Source organism: Stegodyphus dumicola, chromosome 2, assembly GCF_044657685.1.
Source record: "Stegodyphus dumicola isolate Sdum_Otavi_A_Nest chromosome 2, ASM4465768v1".
Classification (NCBI taxonomy): domain Eukaryota; kingdom Metazoa; phylum Arthropoda; class Arachnida; order Araneae; family Eresidae; genus Stegodyphus; species Stegodyphus dumicola.
The window spans coordinates 276,683,724-276,707,450 of NC_140769.1; the positions used below are offsets into that span (position 1 = coordinate 276,683,724).

Consider the following 23,727-nt stretch of genomic DNA (forward strand, 5'->3'; position numbering starts at 1 on the left):
TTGGGTTTTCTGTGTATACTGTTATGTAAAAGGAGAATTTCATATTTTTAGAGTCAATGACTGCATCGTGAAGATCAATAATATTGACATGTGTAATGTTGACCGGAAAACTGCCATGGAAACTTTAAGAAATTGTAATGGCAATGTTACATTGGTAAGCACATGATGATTTCTTATTCTTTAGATATAGTTTAGTTTAGAAATTTCTTCTTATCAGTTTAAATTCTTTTCAAAGCTACATGTTTAATTTTAAATACTGAGCCAAACTAAACTTTGAACTTATGTGTAATAATAATGCAACAAAAATCTTGTAAAAATAAAAACTACAAAATATAATTGAAAGTTCACTTGATACACTTCCATTAACAAAGCAGTAATTAAAATATATGCAAATATGAAAATGAGAGCGGTATCGTGTTGCAAATTGCACCAAATCTCATCATTTTTCAATCCAGACATGTTTTTCACATGAGATTTTAACTCATTGCTGTGATTTTTTTGACAAAGGAATCAAAATGGAAGAACCTTGCCTTTAAATTCTATAACTAAAAAGGGATTATCCATTGTGAGTGATATTATTTAAATAACTACAAGTATGAATTATGTTTTAATGTGTAATAAGCACCAAAATGCAACACCAATGATCATGCCAAGCAAAGAAAGAATTGTGAACCAAAAATTCTTCTGATAGCTTGTTATAGATATAATATTAGAATAATAATTCATTTCATGAATCCTTGAACTATTTTTCTTAATTATTTATGTGCAGTGATGTTTTCAAACAATGATGCATCATGAATGTGCTATCAGTTTTTTTTTTTTTTTCCATTACTGTTTTATGTTATATTCTATGCCGAAATTTATGTTTAGTCATAACATCTGCCCCATTAATATAAAAGTTTTTCCTTTAAAATATTAATGGCTAAATTCATTAGTGTAATTTCCAGAAATAAGGTTGTGTCAGTATAAACACTGCACTTAGGGAAAATGGGGGGGGGACTAAAAGAAGCACTCCATCAGCTTAAATGCAGCACTGATAGTGTTAAATTGCACGAGACATCTCCGTGAACATCATAGTTGAAAAATCTTGCCCTACATTATGATATAGGGCATATGAGTTAAGAAAAATGGATAAAATGAAACCATAATTCAAAAATAAGTTTATGTAAGAAATATTAAAAATATACTTACATTCACTAATATACTTATTACATTTACCACTAAAGAACTCCATAACATAATACTCATACTATATTTTAAAAAATACCGTAAAAGTAAGATATTAAATTGAATGAGAAAAGAAAATTTTAAATTTTACTTTTGCTAACAAAGCCAATTATAGCAAATTGTATATTATATGAAGATGTCAAAATCTGATTTTTCACTATCTGAATAAAATGATTTAGCAAATGCTGATGTAAATTAGGATCTAAATATTTCAAAATCTGCCAGACCGTCACATTCATCCTCTTGGCTTTATTGAATCCTTTTATTATTGATGATATTTTCACCAGTTTGCCCTTTTTGACATTTACCCTTTTTGCAAATTCTTCATAAGATGCTGTATGCATTTTACCACTTTTTTGATTATTGACACTTTTGATAATTGGATCTTTCACTCATCCAACACTCCCACTGCTTTCAGACTTCAGCTTTCAAGGATTTATCAACTGAGAAATCTAATGGTTGTAATATCTTTTGAAAGCCACCAGAAATTATTGCTAAGGTCATAGACAAATTTTTAACATGTGGTTTTCACTGAATTAAGTAATTGAGAATGCATGGGATTCATTATCAACAGTCCTTTTGGTTAGAAAAAAAGATCCCTTATACCACTGCCGAACTTTTTGTAGCCACTCATGCATGATTGTTTGGCACATCCATCCATTCTCGCTTGCACAAATAACTATGCCATTAGGAAAATCTTCCTTCGGAATAGTTTGCCTTTTAAAAATGACACTGGCTTTAGCTTGTCACTGTTCATGACACAAGCTAACATAACACATTTCACAAACATATTTTTATATATGTTAGCTTTTGTCATGAACAGTTCGCTTATTCCATGCTGCTTCACAAACACAGATACAGTTTTTGCACCAGTTTGATCAACAATTCTATTTGTAAGAAAGTCAAAAGCTAATGGTGTTTAATCCATATTTATTACCTGAGGTAGAAGAATTTTTATCTCGTCAATAATATCTGTAACATATTTTAGAAAAGGATCACCTGGTCACAAAGTGGCTAGTGCGTTGCGCAGCTGCACCACAGGTCCTGGGTTCGATCCCCGGGCTGGGCATGGTTGACTCAGCCTTTCATTCCTTGAATGGGTTGATAAAATGAGTATCAAGTTCACTTGGGAACTAAATACCGAGGGGGCTGCGACAAGCTGACCATTTGCCTAGGGCATTTGCTGATGCATGCTGGGGGCCCAAGGTAAAGAAAGCTTTCAGGGCACTGCAGGCCCTGGCCCACTAGGGCTGTTGTGCCACTAAGTTTAGTTTAGTTTAGGTTTTATTTTAGAAAAGAGGCTTTTTTATCTTACCAAGTCCATTGTTAATTACTGTCTGACTGCTGTTCTAGTATGCAAAGAAATATTTCTTTTTTTTCATAATTCGTTGAAACTGCCAATCTCTTTCCTCGTCACTCCTTTAACTACTTTGCAAGGTCATCCTCTAGATTTGGCCATCTTGTAATACCACTTCTTTTGGCTCGTTTCTGTTGTGGGATATTTTCAAATTATTCATTTTCAGTTTCCAAACATCAAATGCATCGCTCATTCACTTCAAAATCTCAATCTGCTGCACTCTTTCCAATTTGTTCAGCATGGGAAATTACATTGAGCTTAAAACTAGCAGCATAACTTCTATGCCGTTTAGGTGCCATTTTAATAATTTTTTCGCTCCCTTCTTAATTAAAAACTATTCAAAAAGTACTTATGCCAAAGCTGATGGGATCTGTAGCTGGCAGAAAGCCAAGGAGAATCGATTCAAACTGATGTGAGTACTGATTTAAAAGAGGGAAGCATGTAACTGCTAACTGCTCCGAGATCTCATTTAGGATGAAAAGGCAGTTAGGAGTGTTTAAGGGAAAGACTGCTAATATCATAAAGTTTTCAGAAAGCAACTGGGTGGTCTTCTGTGTGGGAGCAGCTCTGAGGTAGTCCAAGCTATTTGCAGTGGCAATCTTAAGAAATATTGTTTTAAGTGCACATGAGTGCCAGATCAATAGAAAGGCCATACCTGTTTAATATTTAGGTTTCAAGCACATGAACTTTCACTGGTTCTTCCAAAAATTACAATACTTGTTATTTCTCAGGTTACAAAAAGGTTAATTTGCATTATTTTAAGTATATTATACCATTATTAGTCCAAAGGGACTTTGTCCACAAAGGACTATTGTTTTCGTTTTGTGATTTTGTGTTAAATCGTATAAATGTCCGTTTCATTTTTCAAACTGTCACCACTAAATGTTAAGAGTCCTGCATTATATTTGAAGAAATTAAATAATGAAAAATCTGCATTAATAGATGTTTTTTTCTCTCATTGTGATAAAACAACGGAACATGGAGCCATCGAATTTTGAAGACGTAATCCTCCTATGAATATGGGTATGTAGAAGACAAATTTGAAATTTGGAATTTGTTTTATTATCGATTTCATATGAGGGGGGGGACCTTTTTATCTCAAGCGCGCGGAACTGTATTTCGGAAATTTTAAAGATAGGCTCATTTTAAAGTTATTTTGCGACATTGCTCTTGAACTGAATTTTATGGTTTCATACAGGTTTTTATGCACAGAACATGATATTTAATAAATAAATGTAACACACAAAACGTTTAAAAAAATGCCTCTTTGGACGTAATTTAAAATCTGAAACTTTTCAGATTTTTTTTAAATTTTGATTTTATTGAACTTGATTTTGATTGATTTAGATTAGATTAGATTATTTGTTACAACAAAGACATCGAAGGCAGTTTGTGTTTAAAAAAAAAAAGTTTTTTCTACGTGTCAACTCTTTCTGTACAATGATTTAAGGATAGCTGCAAGTATAGTTATGTATTAAATATTTTAATTTTAGGTTGTAAAAAGAAGAAGAATGACTAATAGCCGGGGAGTAAATAATGTCATCCTGAGTGTTCATGGTGGTAAACACCATGGCTTGGCTGTTGAAAATGGTGTTTACATTAGTAGAATTACTCCTGGCTCTGTTGCAGCTCGAGAAGGATCAATAGCAGTTGGTGATAGATTGTTATCAGTAAGTTTTGTGTATCTGTTCTTTTAGTTATTTGCTAGTGCAGGCATCTCAAACAAAGATTGCATGCAGGCTACATGCACAATCGGAAAGCAGCTGACAGGCTAGAACATTTTCTTTCAACAGAATTTAAAATATTGTTAATAATAATTAAATAAAATTTTAAATTTTACTCAGTGAATATTTATTAAAACATACATAAACAAGAATAATAATAAAAAGGAAAAAATTCAAATTTATATTTATTTTCTATCTAAGTGAAGTTCCTATAAAAAATTTCTGCTTTTTATGCTCTGTAATTCAAATGCATTGACAGCTAAATGTCAAATTTTAGACAGACTTTTATTTCAGGTTATTCCTATATGTTGAATCACCCCTTAACTGCCACAGAAAACATACAAGATTCACTCTCCAGTGCCACCGTTTTTTTACATAGGCGCGCGTAGTTATGCAATGTATTAGGAGGAAAATAAGCGCAAGTTTTGCTGTCTAAAAACTGTCTACTTTCACAAAATAAAGAATAAAAGAAAAAATGAAAATACAAAATTTGATGTTTAGAGTAAAAGTGTACTGAAAAAGATGTAAGTATAATAAAAAATATTCCAAAAAATGGAGTTTTCGATCAATTTATTTGTATACCAGTAAAGTGTAATATCAGGTTTCAGTGTTATACCTTTTAAAATCAGTATACATAGAAAAGCGTATATTTCTTCTGAATGGGTTGGATGCCATGATTTTGTTCTTGACTTTTCTTTTGCTGGATGATGGTTCATATACTGGTCTGCTAAACGGTTAGTTTCAGGAAGAATATGAAGCATGAGCAGTTCATCAAAAAATAATTCAAAAAAGAATTGTCACTGTCAGACATATTTGTAAAAAAAGGCAGCTACTACAAGCAGTAAATTAAAATGGAAGACACAATAGAAAAAAATGTTTTACTGAAACAGAAACATGAGCAATAACCATGCAGTTATAACTTTCACTGTTTCAGAAACTTACCCCTCTCCAATCCCCTCTTCTCTGAAATAGTGTTCCTTCGCATACTCTTTCAGGTCATTGTGGTGTTGCATTCCAAAGCGTTGACTGGAATAATTTTACTGGTAGCAGCAATAAGCAAATGATAGTATTTTGGAAGAGCATATATATATATACACACACGTCTGGGGCAGTTAACGTATCGGCTAAGCAAGCTGTATATATATATATATGCTCACGGCAGTTAAGGGGTTAAAGAACTTACTTTTAACCTTAATTTGAAATTTCAGAATACTGAAGCATAACCAGCTGTTAGCTGGAAAATTAAATTAACTGACTATACCAATGCGGAAAATTCTTCTATATTCCCTTAGTCACATGACTTGGCGTACAAACTACCAGTGACAGAATCCTTACCTATACATTTATCTATTATTTCACTTTCTCCTTCAGTACCAATCGGGAACATTAGTTCAATACATATTTTTATATCTCTAAAACTATAACCATAACCTACGTAATTTCAACAAATATATAATTAAAATGCATTTGTGGGCTGCAAAAAATTGCTTTGCTTTGGGGGTAACAATCTTGAGACAATTGTGCAAGTGAAATGTAAGTGCTGGAAGCATATTGTGCTTTAAAGCCATGTCAATATCGTAGAATAAATTACATAAATGCCTAATTCAGATTATTTGAAGGGGAGATGTTGAAATTGTTTTCAGCGTCACTCTGGCATTTGTGTTAAACAGTGTGTCATTTAGACTCAAGTACATGAGAACCGAGAAGTAGAGAAAATTAAAATGATTATATTTTTAATTTTGTGTAAATAGACTAAATGTAATAATAAATTAGAATATCAAGCAGATTTATTGCAGATAATTATAAATGATAAAGCATTCAAATTTTTATGTATATCTTCCCAGTATTCATAGTTGTTTTGGTTAGGTGTAGTTATTTTTGCAGGTAGTTACAGAAGGTTATTATGTGTAGTTTTTTAATGAATTTATTCTTATACCGTTTCTTATATTTGTCTTTTTTGTATCTGTTGTTTTGTTTTTGTAAATACTGTAATGCACATTTTTAAAAAATTAGTCTTATGAAATTTTGTTACATTTGAATCAATAGCTGGCTTTAGGTTTAGACAATATGTGAAAATGTTTTTTCTCTGTAGTATAAGTATTCATTTCAGAATACTGAGTACTTTCTTTTCATAATATACTTTTTTGATTTTTTAAATTCATAGTAGTGGGGTATAAAAAGTGCTACTGACCTGGATTAATATGTTTTAACTAAACTTATTCTATATTGTTATACTTATTATTCTATTAAAAAATTAAATTCTTGAAATAATTCTTTAATAAAACTACAGAATTTCTTTAAAAAAAATTCGTTAATTTGTAGAAGTTTTACAGTTAAGAAAATGATTCCATTTCAAAGTTTTCTTGACATAAAATCTCAACAGCCTCAGGCGGTTAATATGTTGAATAATGAGTAATATGCTTAATATGTTGCTTAATAATTGCTTAATATGTTGAAGAATGAAACACATTTAAATAATGATTATTTATTACAGCTGGTATAATTTAGGAATAAATGTTTTTCGCTTTTCAATTAACAGATTAATGGCAAATCAATTGAAAATGTGAAAAATGCTGGAGACTTACTTGATCTCGCCAATTCAACTCTTACTCTACAAGTTTCAAAGTGCATCCCTTGCCCAAGTTCTCCTCCTAGTTCTGTGTCTAATTACCAAAACTCAGATCTGCGAAATGAGAAGAAAAAAGGTTCTAGTCCCACGGGAAGCCATGGTTTGTAAAATTATTATTAATGATAACGTTGATTTATTTAGGAAAAAAAATTGATTTATTTGAGCTTTTCTCAACTAACTTTCTTTACATTTATGTCTCACTTCATATTTTCCTCTTTGACTGCTTAAATCTAATAAAAATCATTTGTATATAAATGTGTCCTTTACTTTTTTAAATTACTATGTTAGATATATGCATTTCCATTTTAAATGCAAGTAGATTCAATCAGTTTCCTTTAGAAATTGTGATTTTAAAAAACTTTTTTTACAAAGATACATTAATGAGTCAAATATTAGTCAAATATTTCAAGTAATACTCTCGAGTAATATGTTCTGTATAAGCACAAGTTTTAAAAACATTTAAATGTTAAATTTTTATGTGTTTAAATGTTAAACTTGTGTTTTGTACATTTAACATAAGTTTGTACAAAGATACATAATGAGTAAAATATTTCAAGTAATATGTCTCGAGTAATATGTTTTGTATAAGCTCAAGTTTTAAAAAGTACAGAACATAAGTTTTTTATCTTTATTTTGAGTTCTTAAATGATCAGGTGGTATATTTCATTCATCAAACAAATTTTCTCTTGGCATCAATAATTTGAGAATGAATGGTATTTTCTGAGTGTGGTATAAGCTTCTGTAGATATTCTTTTCAAAATCTTAAAATAATCTCATTTATTTTTGTGTGATTGTGTTTTTAAATGAAAGTTTTTATCAGAAAAATTTGCTGTCGCCATCTGCTCTCTAATTTGCTTGTTCATAATACACTGCCTGATTCATTTCAATTAACTCATTTTTTACAGAGCATCATACTTAAATAAGAAAAACAGGCTATGCTTATAATAGTTTACTTCTTAAAAAATGTGACAGAATTCCAGTTTGATGAATGCTCGAATTTCATTTTGCACAAAATTTTTATTTTGCCTTTCATAATATAACTATAAATTATTTTCATATTAATGTTATTAAAATTGATAGAATTAATACAATTAGTCAAGGCATTCTGACACCGTACACTGTGCATCTCCATTAAAGAATTTTTATATAGATCTGTTAGCATTTATCCAATATATGTGGAAGTGTAAATTTATGCATGCATGGAAAACTCATTCTTTTGTGCAGTTAATGGTAACATGCTAATCACTGCTTTATATTGCAAGCGGACACCATAATACAGTCATTATTATTTTGTTAAATTTCTGTCTTAAATGAAAATATTATTTTTTTGATTTTAAAATGATTTCTTACAAAATTGATTATCAGACATTGTATTTTGTATTATGATGGTGCCTTTTCTGTCATCACAACTTCCAAAAAAGTTTGTAATTTTTTATAAACTGCTGTAAATGTGTGTTTTATGGTGATTAAATGAATAAAATGCATTTGTATTTTGATATTGATATTGTTGATATATATATTTTGGCATTTTTATGCAGATGTGTTTTATTTGAATCTGAAAATAATTTTTTTGTATTTCAGGTAGAGATAGTGTTCAATCGTCACCCGATAAAGATATATTATCAATATCACCAAAAAAGCCAACTTTGTATGAACAAGACAGTGAAAAGTCTTTAAAATCCCTCAGTTCAGAAAATTCTAAAAAATCACCAGAATCTTCACCTTTGTCTCCTGTTTCCAGAAGACGGAAAGCAGCTTCTGACGATCGAACTCGTTACCCCTCGTCTCAGCCGACTCTCTTAGACCGAGCTTACAATAAGATATTTGGTGAAAAACGCACATCAAAAGACAAAAAGAATTCACAAAATGCACATTCACCATTGTTGGGTCATGATGAAGAAGATCCTATTGCAGAACTGGATTCAGTTCTTGAAGTTCATAGCAAAATGCTTAATAAGACTAGCAAAGAAAGTTCAAAGAAACCAGAAAAAAATGGTGGTACTTGGCCAAAGTACAAAGGTCCCCTCATTCAATACAATGAAGTTGGGACAGTGGCCCGTTATCCCAGTCGAAGAAAATCTGAAAGGAAATCTTTGGCCACAGTCAGCAAGCAGTTTAGCCTCTATGATCCAAATGTACAACATACACCCAAACAGACCTCAGAATCTCGTGTAAATCATATATTAGACGGCTGCAGTGATAATGAAAATAATAGTCGTCTGTCTGTAACTATGAACAGTGACAGGATATCTGTGTTTGTTGATTGTCAGCATGGACATCAATCTTCAAATTGTTCAAAAAAGTCTAATATTCCTATTATTTCACCAAGTGCTAGCAATACACAAACTTCTAGCTCAGGGTCTTCATATGCTTCTCCAGACATTGATAGTCCTCACAAAAATTTATCTGGTCAAAGCAATGAACAGTTAAATGATATTAGGGCACCATCTTATAATGGGAACTCTAGCCCTAGTTCATTGTTAGATTATTCTGTAGTATCTGCATATCCAAACAAGGATGTATTAGAGTATTATAAAAATAGAAACCGTTCTCGTCCACGGTCTGCTTTGTTTGGTATTTCAGATTCTGACTGTTTGAGTTCTTTGGAGTCAAATTCTTCAAGTCAATGTGGTAAAAATCTAATGAGCTTGGGTATGGATCGGACATCTTTCAGTCATTCAGATGGGATACCTCTTTCATTTTCTCCTCCCGACAGGCCATTAAGTGCTCGTTCTGGACACATGTATCCTGTTACAGTTCCTACAAGTCTGACTGCTTCTGTTATTAGTCCTCCTAATCTGCTTCGGAGCAGTACACCATTTTATACTTTGAGCACTGGTCAGAGAGGCATAACTCATTCTCATCATCCACATAATCATACTACGAGTAACCATGGCAACGCACTTGTTGTTTCACCTTTGCCCTCAGCATCTAGGTATTCATCCCCACCTGGTCTCTCTGTATATACTTCAAGGAGCGGGGACTCACTGTTAAGTGTGTCAGTTACAGAATCTATGCTCGTGGATTCTCGTTCTTTTCATACGCATGCAGACAGTGGGAGGTACTCTCTCAAAGACAGTGGACGACACAGCTTTACGCCTAGCCCTTCACCATGTCCTTCTCAGTACAGTTATTCTAACCCATCACCCACCCAAAGTATAGATTTACATTACCACCACAGCTCATCCTGTCAGACGCCGAAACGAGTGGTACCTGCTCACACTCATGTTCATACTGTCTATAGAGAAGATTCATATAGTCCATCAGTAACTGATGGTTTATTAACATATCCAAAAAGAAATCAAAGAATCCGCATCCCATCCAACCCAAGTGTGACATCTAAGTCTTCAGCTGGTAAAGTTTCTAGTAGCTCAATTGAGAAAGCATCATCCGTGTCGGAGAGAAGCAGCCCATTGCCACCTTTTACTGTAGAATGGCAAAACCCTGATGGATCTCAGGCCTTGTCTGATTTTAGAGACAGAATGTGAGTATTAATTTTTATTTAATTCAGTTTTTCTGTTTGTATGTATTTAATGCAATGAATCGAAGAAAAATTATTTTCTTTGATAATATAAAACTAGCAATATTTAATTTCAGTATTGGCAACAATATTGGTCTGTGAATCTATAATAATCAAATAAATAAAATGCTAGAATTTAACAAATATATTAATGATCAATTGAATTTGATTTATTACTAGTGTGTGAGAGTTGTATAGAAAGGAATGCTAAATTTGGCTGCCTTCTCCCCTAATGATACAGACCTCTATGTTCTACATATTGTCAAAGTTACACTTCCTTTGTGTGAAGGTGCTATTCGGTGTGGTCTCCGTTACAAGTGATACATTTGTGCCATCATTAAATGTAACTCTCAAACTTTGTTTGTGAGGATTCAGATATGTTATAATTTCACTTATTTACACTCACTTTTGCCTTATTTATAATAACAAGTCATTTTCCCTATAAATTGTTCTTCACTATGCTGAAGGTGTAGAATTCTGGTGGCTTGATCTCTACTATGGATGAGGGGCAACTGCTTAATTGAGTTTGCTGTGCCTTATCATAGTGATTATGGATTGCATTCAGGTTTCATTTCTTCATAATGGCTTTTCAAAGTTTTCAGAATGTCTGAATGTACCATTTGCTGTTCACAGAGTGGTAGTGTTCAAACAGTTGAGAAGAATGTAGCTGTTATTATCTCAAAAAAGCTTGTTACTATGCTATGCTGATTGCTGGTTTGTAAACTTTTTAGTCCTTGCAGAAAAGAGATGGCATCATGCTGTGATTTTTAATCTCTGGATCATAATGGTATGCTATTGTCATGTGTTGCAGAATTGAAAATGTATGTTCCAATGCTTCCAGTAGATAAAAAGAAATTCTATAGTTGCCTATACCCACAAGGATCTGGTCCAGAGCCCTTGATTCCAGGGACTACTAGGTCATCCTGTTGCTCTTCATAATCATATTGTTCTTTGCATGATGACAAGGAAAGTGAGCATTATGGATTCCTGAAAGAATACTTATCCTACAGTCTGAAATTTTCTTAATTGGGTCTTGAGCAAGTGATCAATTTCCTCCCCTTCATATTGGATGTCAGCTGTTGAAGTACCCATTTTTCTTGTTGATAACTTTTAGTCTTCCATCTTTTGTATTACATTGTGACCAAAATCCACTTCTGCATAAAGCTTATGGACTGTCCACCTGAATTAATCTGATGATCTGTTTAAGGTTGATGCCCAAGATTGCCATTGATTGTCTCCCACTATGGGGTTTGTCTTCAGGCTTTGTTTCTCTTTCTTTAAACTTCTTTACCTGTCTGTGCACATTGCTCTTGTTAGTCATATAACTTACGTAAATATCCTGTAGTTTTCTATGGATGTTGGAACAGATTTTCATCTCTTTTTATCAGGAGCTCATTGGTGACATACTGTGTATACTTTGTTACCATCATACACATGCAATGATGTAAATGATTATTATGTGCTCATTTAGAGGAATAATAATTTCATCAATATATATGTAATTTGAATGAATATAAAGAAATATTAGGCCAACCATTACAATATTTTCGCTATGACCTTTGTGCAGACATATATTGACTACTGGATTAGGCAAAGCAATCCTTGACTTTGCATTACTCAGAGCTGTGCTAACTTTGAAAACTAAATTTTGTATAAATTTGTAATGTCTAGTTTTGATATCCTTTTCTAATGTTTTTGCTTTTATTATGCATACTGTGGAAAATTAAAAGAAAAAACAATTAGTGCTTTAATTTGGAATGTAATTTTTTTTGCATGAAGCAATATTTCTTCCATTAGTTTGTAAGGTATATTTTAACTTAGATAACCTTTCCTATCAGTTCTTGTTTCCCATTTACATCTCCCTACCAGAATGAGTTTTTAGAATCACTTTGAATGCAAATGAGTAAGTAGTAGTAGTTAAGGGAGGTTCCACTTACTTCGAGAGAGAGAGCTAGGAATCCTGAGTAGCAATATTTCGTTATCTTCGGGTTAAGTCTGTCTAGAAGCGGTTACACTCGGCTGTATGTTACGTGTATTTGTCGACTAGTTTAAATTAAGGGTCAACTACATTAGATTTGTTTTAGCTTCGGCTGAATCTCTTTTAGTTAGTTCTAAGGTAGCTCTTATTTCTTATTTTTGAGTTTAAGCCCAAATGGAGGCTTTGTCGTAAGTCCGAAGAAAGGAGCCAACTGTTCATCTTATTTTGAGTGAAATAAAGGAACTCGACAAGTAAAATGCAAATTTTTAAGTTACAGAAAGAGTTAGGCAGCCTTTAGTTCAAAATTAAGAGACTTTGCACATTATGTGGAATTTCTGAAGAATTAATGGACAGATTTTGATGAAATTTGGTATGAGTATACATTTATAATAGAGAAAGAGATTTATAATTCAAAAGTCACTTTATGTATACATGATTATCAGTAAAGCTCATAGTGCAAGAATATCCAAAATCCTTGTTGTGGTAACAAACAGGAAACAAGTCTTTCCAAGTCAAGTTTGGGTATGGTCCCCCTCTCATTGCGAGATAGACTGAACTGATCGACTGAGGAATCCTTGTGACAGTCGATCCCATTTCCTGCAGCAAGGCAGTTTTCAACTCTGAGATGTTTCTCGGAGGGGGATAGCGAGATAAGTTTGCACTCCCCAAAGTGTTTCAGACATGCTTTATAGGGTTTAGGTCAGATTTGGCTGGTGAATCCATGCGGCGAATATCCTCATTTTCCAGGTAATCATTGACCAGCTGAGCCCTATGTGAACAAGCTTTGTTTTCCATCAACAGGAACCCAGGACCAATTTTGATCCTGAAAAGTCAAAAATAGGGATCTAAGATCCTCTCTCTGTACCAACTCTCTCAGATGCTGAGAATCGGAGTCCAGGATGAATCTCGACTCATCTGTAAAAAGCACAGTGCTGCATTGAAATCTTGTCCAAGGGACATGTTATCGGCACCATCCTAAATGTGCTGTCTTGTTTGCTGCAGTCAGCATGACACAAATAGTGAGTCTTCTGGCATATAGCTCTCATGAAGCCTTCAGACAACTGTAGATCGTGAAGGTCAAGTTCCAGTGGCAGCATGCAGGTCACGTGAGAACTGTAGCAGTCCTGAAGGTCAAATTCCAGTGGTAGCATGCAGCTCACATGAGAACTGTAAAACTGCAGCAGTCCTGTGTTGCCAATGCTGAAAGTGCCAAATGACGATCATCATTTGTCATTTAGATCTCGGTCAACCTTCTTCTTCCATCTTCTTGATGGGGATCCAGTGTTTTGAAACTGCTTCTACAAATTGCAGACAGCATTGGGCATTACATTGAGTTCTGTAACCACCTGTGCTTGTGAGTGGCTTGCCTCCCAGTGTACCAGTGTTTCCGTCTCATCCCATCATCCATACATTTATGGCTACTAATTTTATCTGATATCTTTTAAAATTTATCCAACTTTTGCATGTCATGAAGGATCTCAGAAAAATCTCATGCGCTTATGTCCCATTCACAATCACAGCTCCACAGACACACAAATCTACGCTTACGTATTCTACATTTTTCAAAATTATTTCAAAATGTATTTTCAAAATTTATTTATAATTTGCAAATTATGGTTATTTTTAAGAGAAGTATTGAACCAAAAAATACCAATTATGCTTCTGAAATATTTTCAAAATTTTTCAGAAGCATAATTAGATTCAATACCTCTCTTAAAAATAACCATAATTTGCAAATTATCTCAGTTGAATTTATATAAATAATAATCATTATCATATTAATAATGATTATTATAATCATACACGTATAATGATTATTATTATATACTCATGTCTAAAACTGAGATAATTTGCAAATTATGTGACGATAATTAAGAAACTTTACCGTATTTGATGGCATATAAGACGCACCCTTATTTAGACGGCCACATACAAGGAAAAAAAGTTTCAATAGCGTAGTTTCTTTTAGTTCTCACATTTTGTAAAAGCCAAATAAACAATTATTGAATGCAATTACCTTCACGTATAAGACTGTGTCCTTCACGTATAAGATGCAGGTAACTTTTTTAGACCAAATTTAGGAAAAAAGTGCATCTTATATGCCGTCAAATATGGTACTTCCATATGGTATACTCAGAGTGGAATTAATGTTTCTTTTGCTGCTCTTTTGGATTGATGGTAGTTTAGTGGCTTTTTGTTATTACTTTTCATTCTGATGCATTAGATGATTTCCGAGGTTTTTATAATAATATTGAATAAATTTATATTATTAATATCTGTATTGACTCCTTCTTCCTTCCAGAATTAGTTGTAATTGGCTTGTCATTTTGAATTCCAACATTTATGGATAAAATGTTTTATCTCTGGAGCATTGCTAAAATTCTTTGGTCTGAGTTATATATTATGATTAATTTTTGTGATGAAGATTGTCAAAGAAAATATTTTAGTGAGATGGAAATAAATTTTTCATGTTTACCATTTGTTTTTAAATAGTTTCATTTTGTTTTTAGTAAAATATTTATCATGATGTATTGAAGTGAAAGATTATTTTATGCTAAAATATGATGTATCTTTTAAAAAGTGGTAAAAATCACTTTTGGGATTTAAAGGTGGTAAAAATCACTTTTGGGATAGTTTCAGAATAGTTGGTTAATGCCTCAGATTTTAATAGTTTATGCTTAAGCATTCATTTGTTGGCAAAGAGGAGATATTGTAATACATGAAACTCTTATAAGGGAGTTACCATAGTGAGAAATATTGTACATGGTTTTGTATTTTTCTTTCTCCTCAATAACTAAATTTCCTTTTTGTATAAATGTAAGTATAAAATTTAGCATCTTGACAATTAGATTTTATGTCTTGTTATTTTCTACTGGGGAAAAACTATCCAAGGCATAGTAGATAGTTACTGAACATTCTGTTACTTCACAAGAAGCTAATTTGCAACTAAATTTTTATCATCCCTTTACTTTGCTCTTCTGTAAGAGTATCCTAACTATGAGCAGGGCTCTTCAGTAATCTACACTACACTATGATTTGAAATTTAATGTTTTTTAAGATCTTATTTACAAAATTTTGTTTTATACCCAAACAGAACTTAAGCAGCATAATTTTTTTTTTTTTTTAATTTAAATGTAAAAAAAAAATAAAGTTTACAAAATTTTTTTTTTACGAGGGTAAGTTGAAAAATAAGTTTCCCCTGTCGACTGTGGTCAGAGTTGTGTATGAAAGTCAAAAAATAGAACGAGACATTAAAGATATGACACACCTTTATTTTTCCACAAGGTACCAAGTACATTGAGACATTTGTCATATCGCTTGATAAGCTTCAAAAAGTCCTCCAGGAAAAAATCAGGGCTTTGCATATGGAAGAAGCGTTGAACGGCTTGTTTCACTTCAGTATTGCTTCCAAAGCGCCTTCCCCCGAGATTTTTCTTCAAAGCCGGAAACAGATGGAAGTCGCTTGGTGCGAGATCAAGACTGTATGGCGGATGGTGTAGGCGCTCCCAACCAAGAGTTGTAATATGGTTTTGCGTTGCCGTCGCCGAATGTGGTCTGGCATTGTCATCCAACAGCAGAACGCCAGATGTGAGAAGGCCAGGCCGCTTTTTCCGAATCGCCTCTTTCAATTTCGACAGGGTGTCACAGTAGCGCGTAGCATTGATGGTTCCAACTTCCAAAAAGTCCAGCAACAAATATCCTTGGGCGTCCCAGAAAACTGTGAGGAGCACTTTACCTGCAGAGGGAGTTGTCTTGAACTTCTTTCGGACAGGTGATGACGGATGTTTCCACTCCATAGATGCGGCCTTTGATTCTGGCGTGAAATGGTGGACCCACGTTTCATCCTCCGTCACGATCCGAAACAGAAAGTCATTGCCATCTTCATGGTAACGCACGAGATGTTCCAGGCTGACCCCCATGCGTTGTTCCTTGTGTGTCGAGGTCAATTGTTGGGGGCACCCATCGTGCTGACACTTTTCTGTATCGAAGAATGTCATGGATGATGTTTTGAGCTCGCTCATGTGAGATTCCAAGTTCTTCCGCTACTTCATCGATGGTGATATGCCGGTTCGCTCTAATCATGTCATCCACCTTCCTGACATTTGCATCTGTAGTGGCCGTGCACGTCCATCCAGCTCTCGGTATGTCCTCCACTTGCTGACGTCCATCACTGAATGTGCGACACCATCTCTGCATCATTTGCTTCGACATCACACCTGGCCCATAGACTTCCACGAGGCGGTTATGAATTTCTGTTCCTGATACTCCACATGCCCATTCATAGTGGATAACCGCTCTCACTTCCTCCTTTGACCACGAATTCAAAACGCACCTTCTCTCCATACCTACCGGGGCTCAAATGAGAGGCTGGTCTCCACTTTGCGCAGGCACTGCAACAGCGCCATCTGCTTGATTTGCAGCGACCTCTACCCAATGGTGTAACAGTGACTTGCGCGCTTTCCTGTTGTGTCGCCTTTCACCCATAGCCGTTCAACGCTTCTTCCATATGCAAAGCGTGAATTTTTCTTGGAGGACTTTTTGAAGCTTATCAAGCGATATGACAAATGTCTCAACGCACTCGTACAAGAATAATAAAATAAAGGTATGTCATATCTTTAATGTCTCATTCTATTTTTTGACTTTCATACACAACTCTGACCACAGTCGACAGGGGAAACTTATTTTTCAACTTACCCTCGTAATTAGAGAAATATTTTCTGTTGTAAAAATTATTATAATTAGAAATAAGAAAAGACATTATATAGCCTATCAACAAGTTATTGGATATTTAGGGATTGCTGTCTTTTTTAATTTCTCCTATATCTAAATTTCTCATTTATTGTATTATTAAGCCATACTTTTTTATTTATATTTTTAAGATGCAGAATAAGGATGTAGCTTAAGTTCAAAGCAAATATTTTAAAATTTTATTTACCAATAAAAGCTTTCTTTAAATCTAGAAAATCTATATTCATGTTTTTCTTCAGTCACTAAAAAGCGCTTTAGAGAACCTTCAATTTTCTCAAAATTCTAAGGTCTCGGACTCACTGAAGACTTGTTCTTACAGCTGGCCAATGATTACTCTGGGTGTCTGTAATCTGGTAACACACTGTAGTAGAATTTGTTGAAGGTGCCTTTGTATAGCATATGGGTTACTATTACTTTTGAATGTTTGCATACTATAACCAATATTTCATTACAAAGAGAAAGTAAGTCTCAGTTTCTTTAAACCAGTATCACATCTGCGTCCTACCCTCAACAGCATGTCAAAAGAAACATTTCTGGGAATTTTCACTTTTCAAGATAGCTGATTGGTTGACTACGTGAAAATGAATTCTTTGGGAAATCCTACAAAGGACACAGTTTTAAGCAAATCATTTTCATTTTAACTACAAAATGTTTTGTGTAGCTATCAATTCAAACAAAACATGTTTCAGGTAGGAGCCTCCAATGGTAGTAGAAGGAGAAGCTAGTTTCTCAGAAAAGTTTTCTCCTAACCTCTCACATTGTTAGATATGAAACCCCATTAGAAGCGATCCTAATGTTTTGATGTACAGGAAATTTAAGCCAAAATACAGTGTAAGGTGGATTACTGCTGCTCACATTTCTAGGAGGGGTGCAATTATGATCTTCTAATCAGAAATATTCTTTTAAACATATATATCCAGCTTTAATGTCTATTCTTTTGTAATACATTACTTTTTTAAAAAAAATATTAGCAATTCTTAAATCTAACAAAACCATTTTATATGTGGGATTTTAAACAAACAAACAAAAAAAAAAATATTAGCTGCTTTTCGTATATTGCAAATTTATGCTGGTCAAATTTTTATCATTTTTTATCCTGTATGAAATAACTAATAGTATCCTATAGAACGTTTTTCATGAAAAGCACCCGTCCTCATAACAGATAGTTCTCAAGAACTTTTCTGTTTAAAAAAAAAAGCCTATTTTTTTTAATTACGTTCATTTTAATAAGTTTATAAAAAAAATTGTGCTAGGTTTTTTTATAATAAAGAAAAATAATTATTATTCAGAAAATGTGGAAACCATCTTATTTTTCTTTGCAAGTGTAAAAATTTTATAACATTTCAATGGAGTAAAATTATATTAAAATATGGTTTTATATTACAGTCCCAAATCTGGTGATTTACGAAGTATCTGCATCGAAAAAAGTACAGAACCTTTGGGTATTCAAATAAGTTGTGGTGCTGGAGGTGGTATATTTGTATCATCTGTTACAAAGAATAGTCTTGCTGATCAGGCTGGCCTTCAGGTTGGAGATCATCTCCTTGAGGTATGTATTTATTGCACATTGTTCTAATACAAAATTAAAAATATGTGAATCAAAATTGTAATATAAATTAGCAATAGCCACTTAAATTCTCATTTTAATTTTAATTTGGGTACTTCTTTTTTCTGTCTTAAAAATAGTCGTAACTTTTCTGGACTGTGTCATTTGTAGAATAATCCATCTCATATGACTCATATATAATGATGATGATGATGTGGCTAATTTTGAACTTAAATCAAAATCTTTCTCTTGATAAGTCTCCATTTTGGATAGTTGTGCACTTACTTTCTGCACATAAGCATAGAAACTTCCTGCTTCTCTTTTTACTGCAAAGCTATCAAAAATGTAAAATGTTTGAAATAGGCATAATTAGAGTGCCAAGTGGCTACAAACGTCAATTGCAATAAAAAGAAATATTTCATTTGCTCCAGCTACCGAGTTGTTCTTCATTATGAATCGACATCTATGCTACCAATATTTCTAAATCATCATTATATACATATTTGTGTGTGTATGTGTAGGATGTCTCCCATCCCCAATGATGAATGGCATTGTCATCGCCCATCTTGCTGGGACCCACACCCATTGGGAAAACAGTCTCCGCCAAGGAGAGCAAAGTACCATAGTGAAAGGATGCTCATGAAGGATCAAGATGGCAGGCTGTGCATAGATAGCCTCTGATAAATCAGTGTCACTCACAATTTAATTAATTAGTGACCCTATTTGTACCATGAGAAGATGTTAATATATAGACTCAATATGGATGCCTTTTCAGGCATCACTTGTATTTGCATCTCCTTTTTCCTTTACCCAGTAACGTCTCAAACACCGATTGCACATAAACTTTAATACATGTGTGTGCATCTGTAAGCTGAATTTCTTCTTTAAGAAGAACCTTAGAAGACATATCTAGGCTGATTCTTGTTACAATATATTTTAACAAAGAGACAGTTTTATGAAACATTTTAAAATTCTGTACTTTTTAATGTATTTTTAGGTATGTGGAATAAATATGAGAAGTGCTACATACGGATTGGCAGCTAATGTGTTGAGACAGTGCATTGATAGCATTACCATGCTGGTGCAGTATAATCCAGAAAGTAATATTTTATTTTTTATTTCATGCATCTTATGATATATTTATAATATTTTTGGAATATTGTTTCCTGGTAACTAATAAATACGTATGTGGTGCACAAATTTGAAATTTGCAAAGTTTGATGTGTATAAAATGCAGTTATATGGAATAGTAGACACTAAAATGGCGAAGGGTAAGAATTTAATCTTATGCAAAAAGGAAAAAAAAAAGTCTTTCAAATTTTGATTAATATTCTTTATAAATTAAAAACGTATTTCATGTATTATTAATAAATATTTGTTAGGTATTATTAACAAAATGAGAATAAAGAAATTCCATGTGAATAATCCTCAGTAAAAGTTTATTTGGAAATTTAATGTTCAAAATAACTAGCAATTCACTGAAGATTGTAATAAAGTGCATAAACCACATTTAATGCTGTTATCGTTTATAATAAATATGCCAAATTTTAAAATGAGTCAGTATATAAATTCACATACATCTTCAGGACTTTTTAATAAAAACTCCGCTTTTTTTGCAGGTATGCCTAGAAATACATGTAATTTAAGATCATGTTAAAAATTTTATAGGTTATAATTCAAATTTTTTTTTGAAGAAGAAATATATGAGTTTTTTTTAATTTAAGCCTAAATTTTGAATTTTAAAAGAAGTTAAGTAAATTTTATTTTTAATGTTGATATGTGTATGAAATTCAATTAGCATTGGGAATTAAAATTTTGATTGTTAATTTTTAAAAAACTGTTTCAGTGATTTTTTACAAAATTTGGTTCTTTGCCATAATTTGAGGCATAGAATGGAAAAATAGGAAGGAAAAAAAATTTGCCAAGTTGTATTAGAAAAGGTCTGATTTTGTTTAATTTAAGCCTAAATTTTGAATTATAAAAGAAGTTAAGTAAATTTATTTTAAATGTTGATATGTGTATGAAATTCAATTAGCATTGGGAATTAAAATTTTGATTGTTAATTTTTTAAAAAACTGTTTCAATGATTTTTACAAAATTTGGCTCTTTGCCATAATTTGAGGCGTAGAATGGAAAAATAGGAAGAAAAAAAAAATTTGCCAAGTTGTATTAGAAAAAGATCTGATTTTGTGTCAAAATATGCACATTAGAACATCATTCTATATAAATCTTAATATAAATCATAAGTTAGGCTTTTGAGACATGAAAAATGCAGACGGAATTTTACAATCAGATTTACTTATAGAATTTAGAATTGACCCCTGTCCACTTTTTTTTCGAGTTGGTGCATATTTAAACTAACAGCTTCCAGAAAGGTGAATTGGTCATGCTGATCTGAATAAAATAGTATTAGTGTTCTGGTCTTCAGATCAACTGACCTGACTTACAATTTTTTCCTTTAGGAATTTGTGAAAGATAAGGTGTTCCGATCATTACTTCCATGCGATTCACATCACTTATAGAGGATAAGCCATTTAATCAGCTAGTTGATCAGGTTATGCTGACACTGGTGCAGCTAGAATTGTTAGATTGACATTTACTGTATAATAAAGAAATATGGAAAGTGCTATATTCGTGTATTTTTTTATTTGTGAAACAAGTGCCGTAAGTTGCAGTTTTTTAACACTTTTTTTATTTACCATGTAGTTTTAATTTGATTAATGAACAAGAAAATAAATTTAGCACTACACATTTTATTTATTAATTTGCCTTTTTTATGTTTAGAATTTCGGGAAGTTGTACCTGACAATGAGGATTCTAGTGATGCAATGTCTCCTTGTGAAACTCCTGTGATGTCTCATAAAAAAAGTCTTTCAAAATCTGTTGATGCTTCCAATGAAGATGTGCCAAGTTCACCCAGCTCAGCAGCATCTACTTTAACTAAGAAAAAGTCTGGTTTGAGGTAATAAAAGAGAAAAGTTTTAGTGCCCCCCTCCAAAAGTATGCATTAAAATTTCTATATATGTATTTAGTAGAAAAAAGGAAGGTGTTGGTTTTATTTAAATATAAATCTGTGGAAGAATAATTAAAATTTTGATTTTGATTATTACTATTTCAAGTTATAATCATTATAATTCCTAAAATATAGCTGCTAACTCTCCTGTTTTTACCAGAAGACTTCCAGTTTTTCATCACATCTCCTGGTTATTATATTTTAGCCTTGACTAAAGAAAATGTTTCAAAGTAACAAATGAAATTGATTGAATTAATGAAACTTAAATTAGGCAAATTCAATTCCGCGATTTTCAGAATAATGTTTCTTATCAAACTTCATTTCATCCAAACTGTATTTTTTATTATGTTTTGTCAATCTTTCTCTTAGTAAATTTCATTTGATCTGAGTTATATTAATCTAATATGTAAATTTTTATATGAAGATTCAAGCAATGTTTAATCAGTTAATATTTGTATTTAATTTTGTTCACTTCTCTGTATATAGTACATTACTATATTTATCCATGCAGATACAATGTGCATTAGTTATTAGTTTTATTTTCATTATATTTAAAATCATTTGGATAAACAAAAACTTTTCTTCTATGCTTGGAATTTTCTCAGTATAAAAGTGTAAGAAAATTAAAAAGTAAATTAGTCAAAGAACATAAAATCTAGAATATCCAGTTAAATGCTAATATATTTTACATCAGAATTGAATTACAAATACTTTAATAACCTGAGCCGTGTATTGTTGCCACATAGAATGAAAACCTTTGAGAAAACTCTCCTAGTTTTCTCACAGAAAGCTTCTGGCTTTTAAGATTTTAAGTTTGGCAGCTATGCTAAAAATATTTTAAAACTTTTTTTTTTTTTTTTAAAGAGGTGGAATGAAATGCTTATTTTTAATATAAATTAGAGCTCAGTTAAACTGAATAAATTAACTGAATAATTGTGGAATCATGCATGAACTTGAACTGTGGGTTACCATTTAAAAGATTATCATTTATATTGCTATTAACTACATTATCATCAATCAACTTCATGGTAGATTGTGCAATGACTAACATAGCATAAATATGTATTTCCCTTCTCTCAGATCTTATTTTTAAGTGTATGTATTGATTGATTTAAAAGTTTAGCTCTTAATATTTGTTTTGATTCCTTAATTCTATATTTATTTAATAATTAATTAAAAATTAAAGCAAAACATGTTGAATTACTTTTCTAGTTATGAGACTTAAGTGCAGAAATAAATCTAATTTTATTTCTATCAATATATTTTGGTCCTAGTAGAAGTTAAAAGTCTTTGAAAAAAATAACCTTCATATAAATATCTTTTTTAACACATAATTAATTCACAGTATGAAAGATAAAGTTGATAAGCATTAATTGCATTAATTTTATGCTAAAAATATAGTAATTTCTGCCACTGAAATTTTACTGGATCATTGAAAGAATAAGAATTTTTTTATTAACTTAAATGTTGCTTGAAAGATTAGCAGTGATAGCACTTATTTCTTATATTTTCATTGAGTTTCTCAATTTGTTATTTGTCCTTCCTTTAGTATATGAGTTAGTAGTGTTTAGAATATGGAGAAATCTTCATTCCTGCAGTTTAAAAAATGCAATATAATTTAATTCAGGAAAATTAAGAATGATCCCTATTTCCCCTCTTTTAGTATATTCTTAGTCTGTTTAACAAATAGATATAGAATTAATGAGAAAATAAATTTTAATATTTTAGTCATGCTGAATATGACTAACCATTTCAATTCCGAATTTCTATTTAACCTAGGATTTTTATTTAGTGTTGACCTTTGATTTAATATTATTAAGTGTTGACCTTAACAAAGCTAAAATCACATTATTTTTTATTATAAACTAAACTCAGTGGCATAACGGCCCTAATGGGCCAAGGCCTGCAGTGCCCAAAATCTATTTTCTTGACCATGGGCTCTGGGTGTGTAAACATATGCCCTGAATAAGTGGTCATCTTGTCA

At 32.2% G+C, this 23,727-nt stretch overlaps 1 protein-coding gene across 3 annotated transcripts in view; it reads left to right on the forward strand.

Moving 5' to 3' along the window:
* The window catches only part of Dlg5 (MAGUK family member discs large 5), a 95,898-nt gene that overhangs the window by 33,649 nt on the left and 38,522 nt on the right, over window positions 1-23,727 (forward strand). For all 3 annotated transcript variants that reach the window (XM_035364813.2, XM_085812185.1, XM_085812186.1), the window contains exons 12-18: window positions 52-154; window positions 4,078-4,254; window positions 6,848-7,037; window positions 8,519-10,421; window positions 18,571-18,733; window positions 19,728-19,830; window positions 21,515-21,692. In XM_035364813.2, coding sequence (XP_035220704.2) covers window positions 52-154; window positions 4,078-4,254; window positions 6,848-7,037; window positions 8,519-10,421; window positions 18,571-18,733; window positions 19,728-19,830; window positions 21,515-21,692 — 2,817 coding nt within the window. The remainder of the gene's footprint in view (window positions 1-51; window positions 155-4,077; window positions 4,255-6,847; window positions 7,038-8,518; window positions 10,422-18,570; window positions 18,734-19,727; window positions 19,831-21,514; window positions 21,693-23,727) is intronic.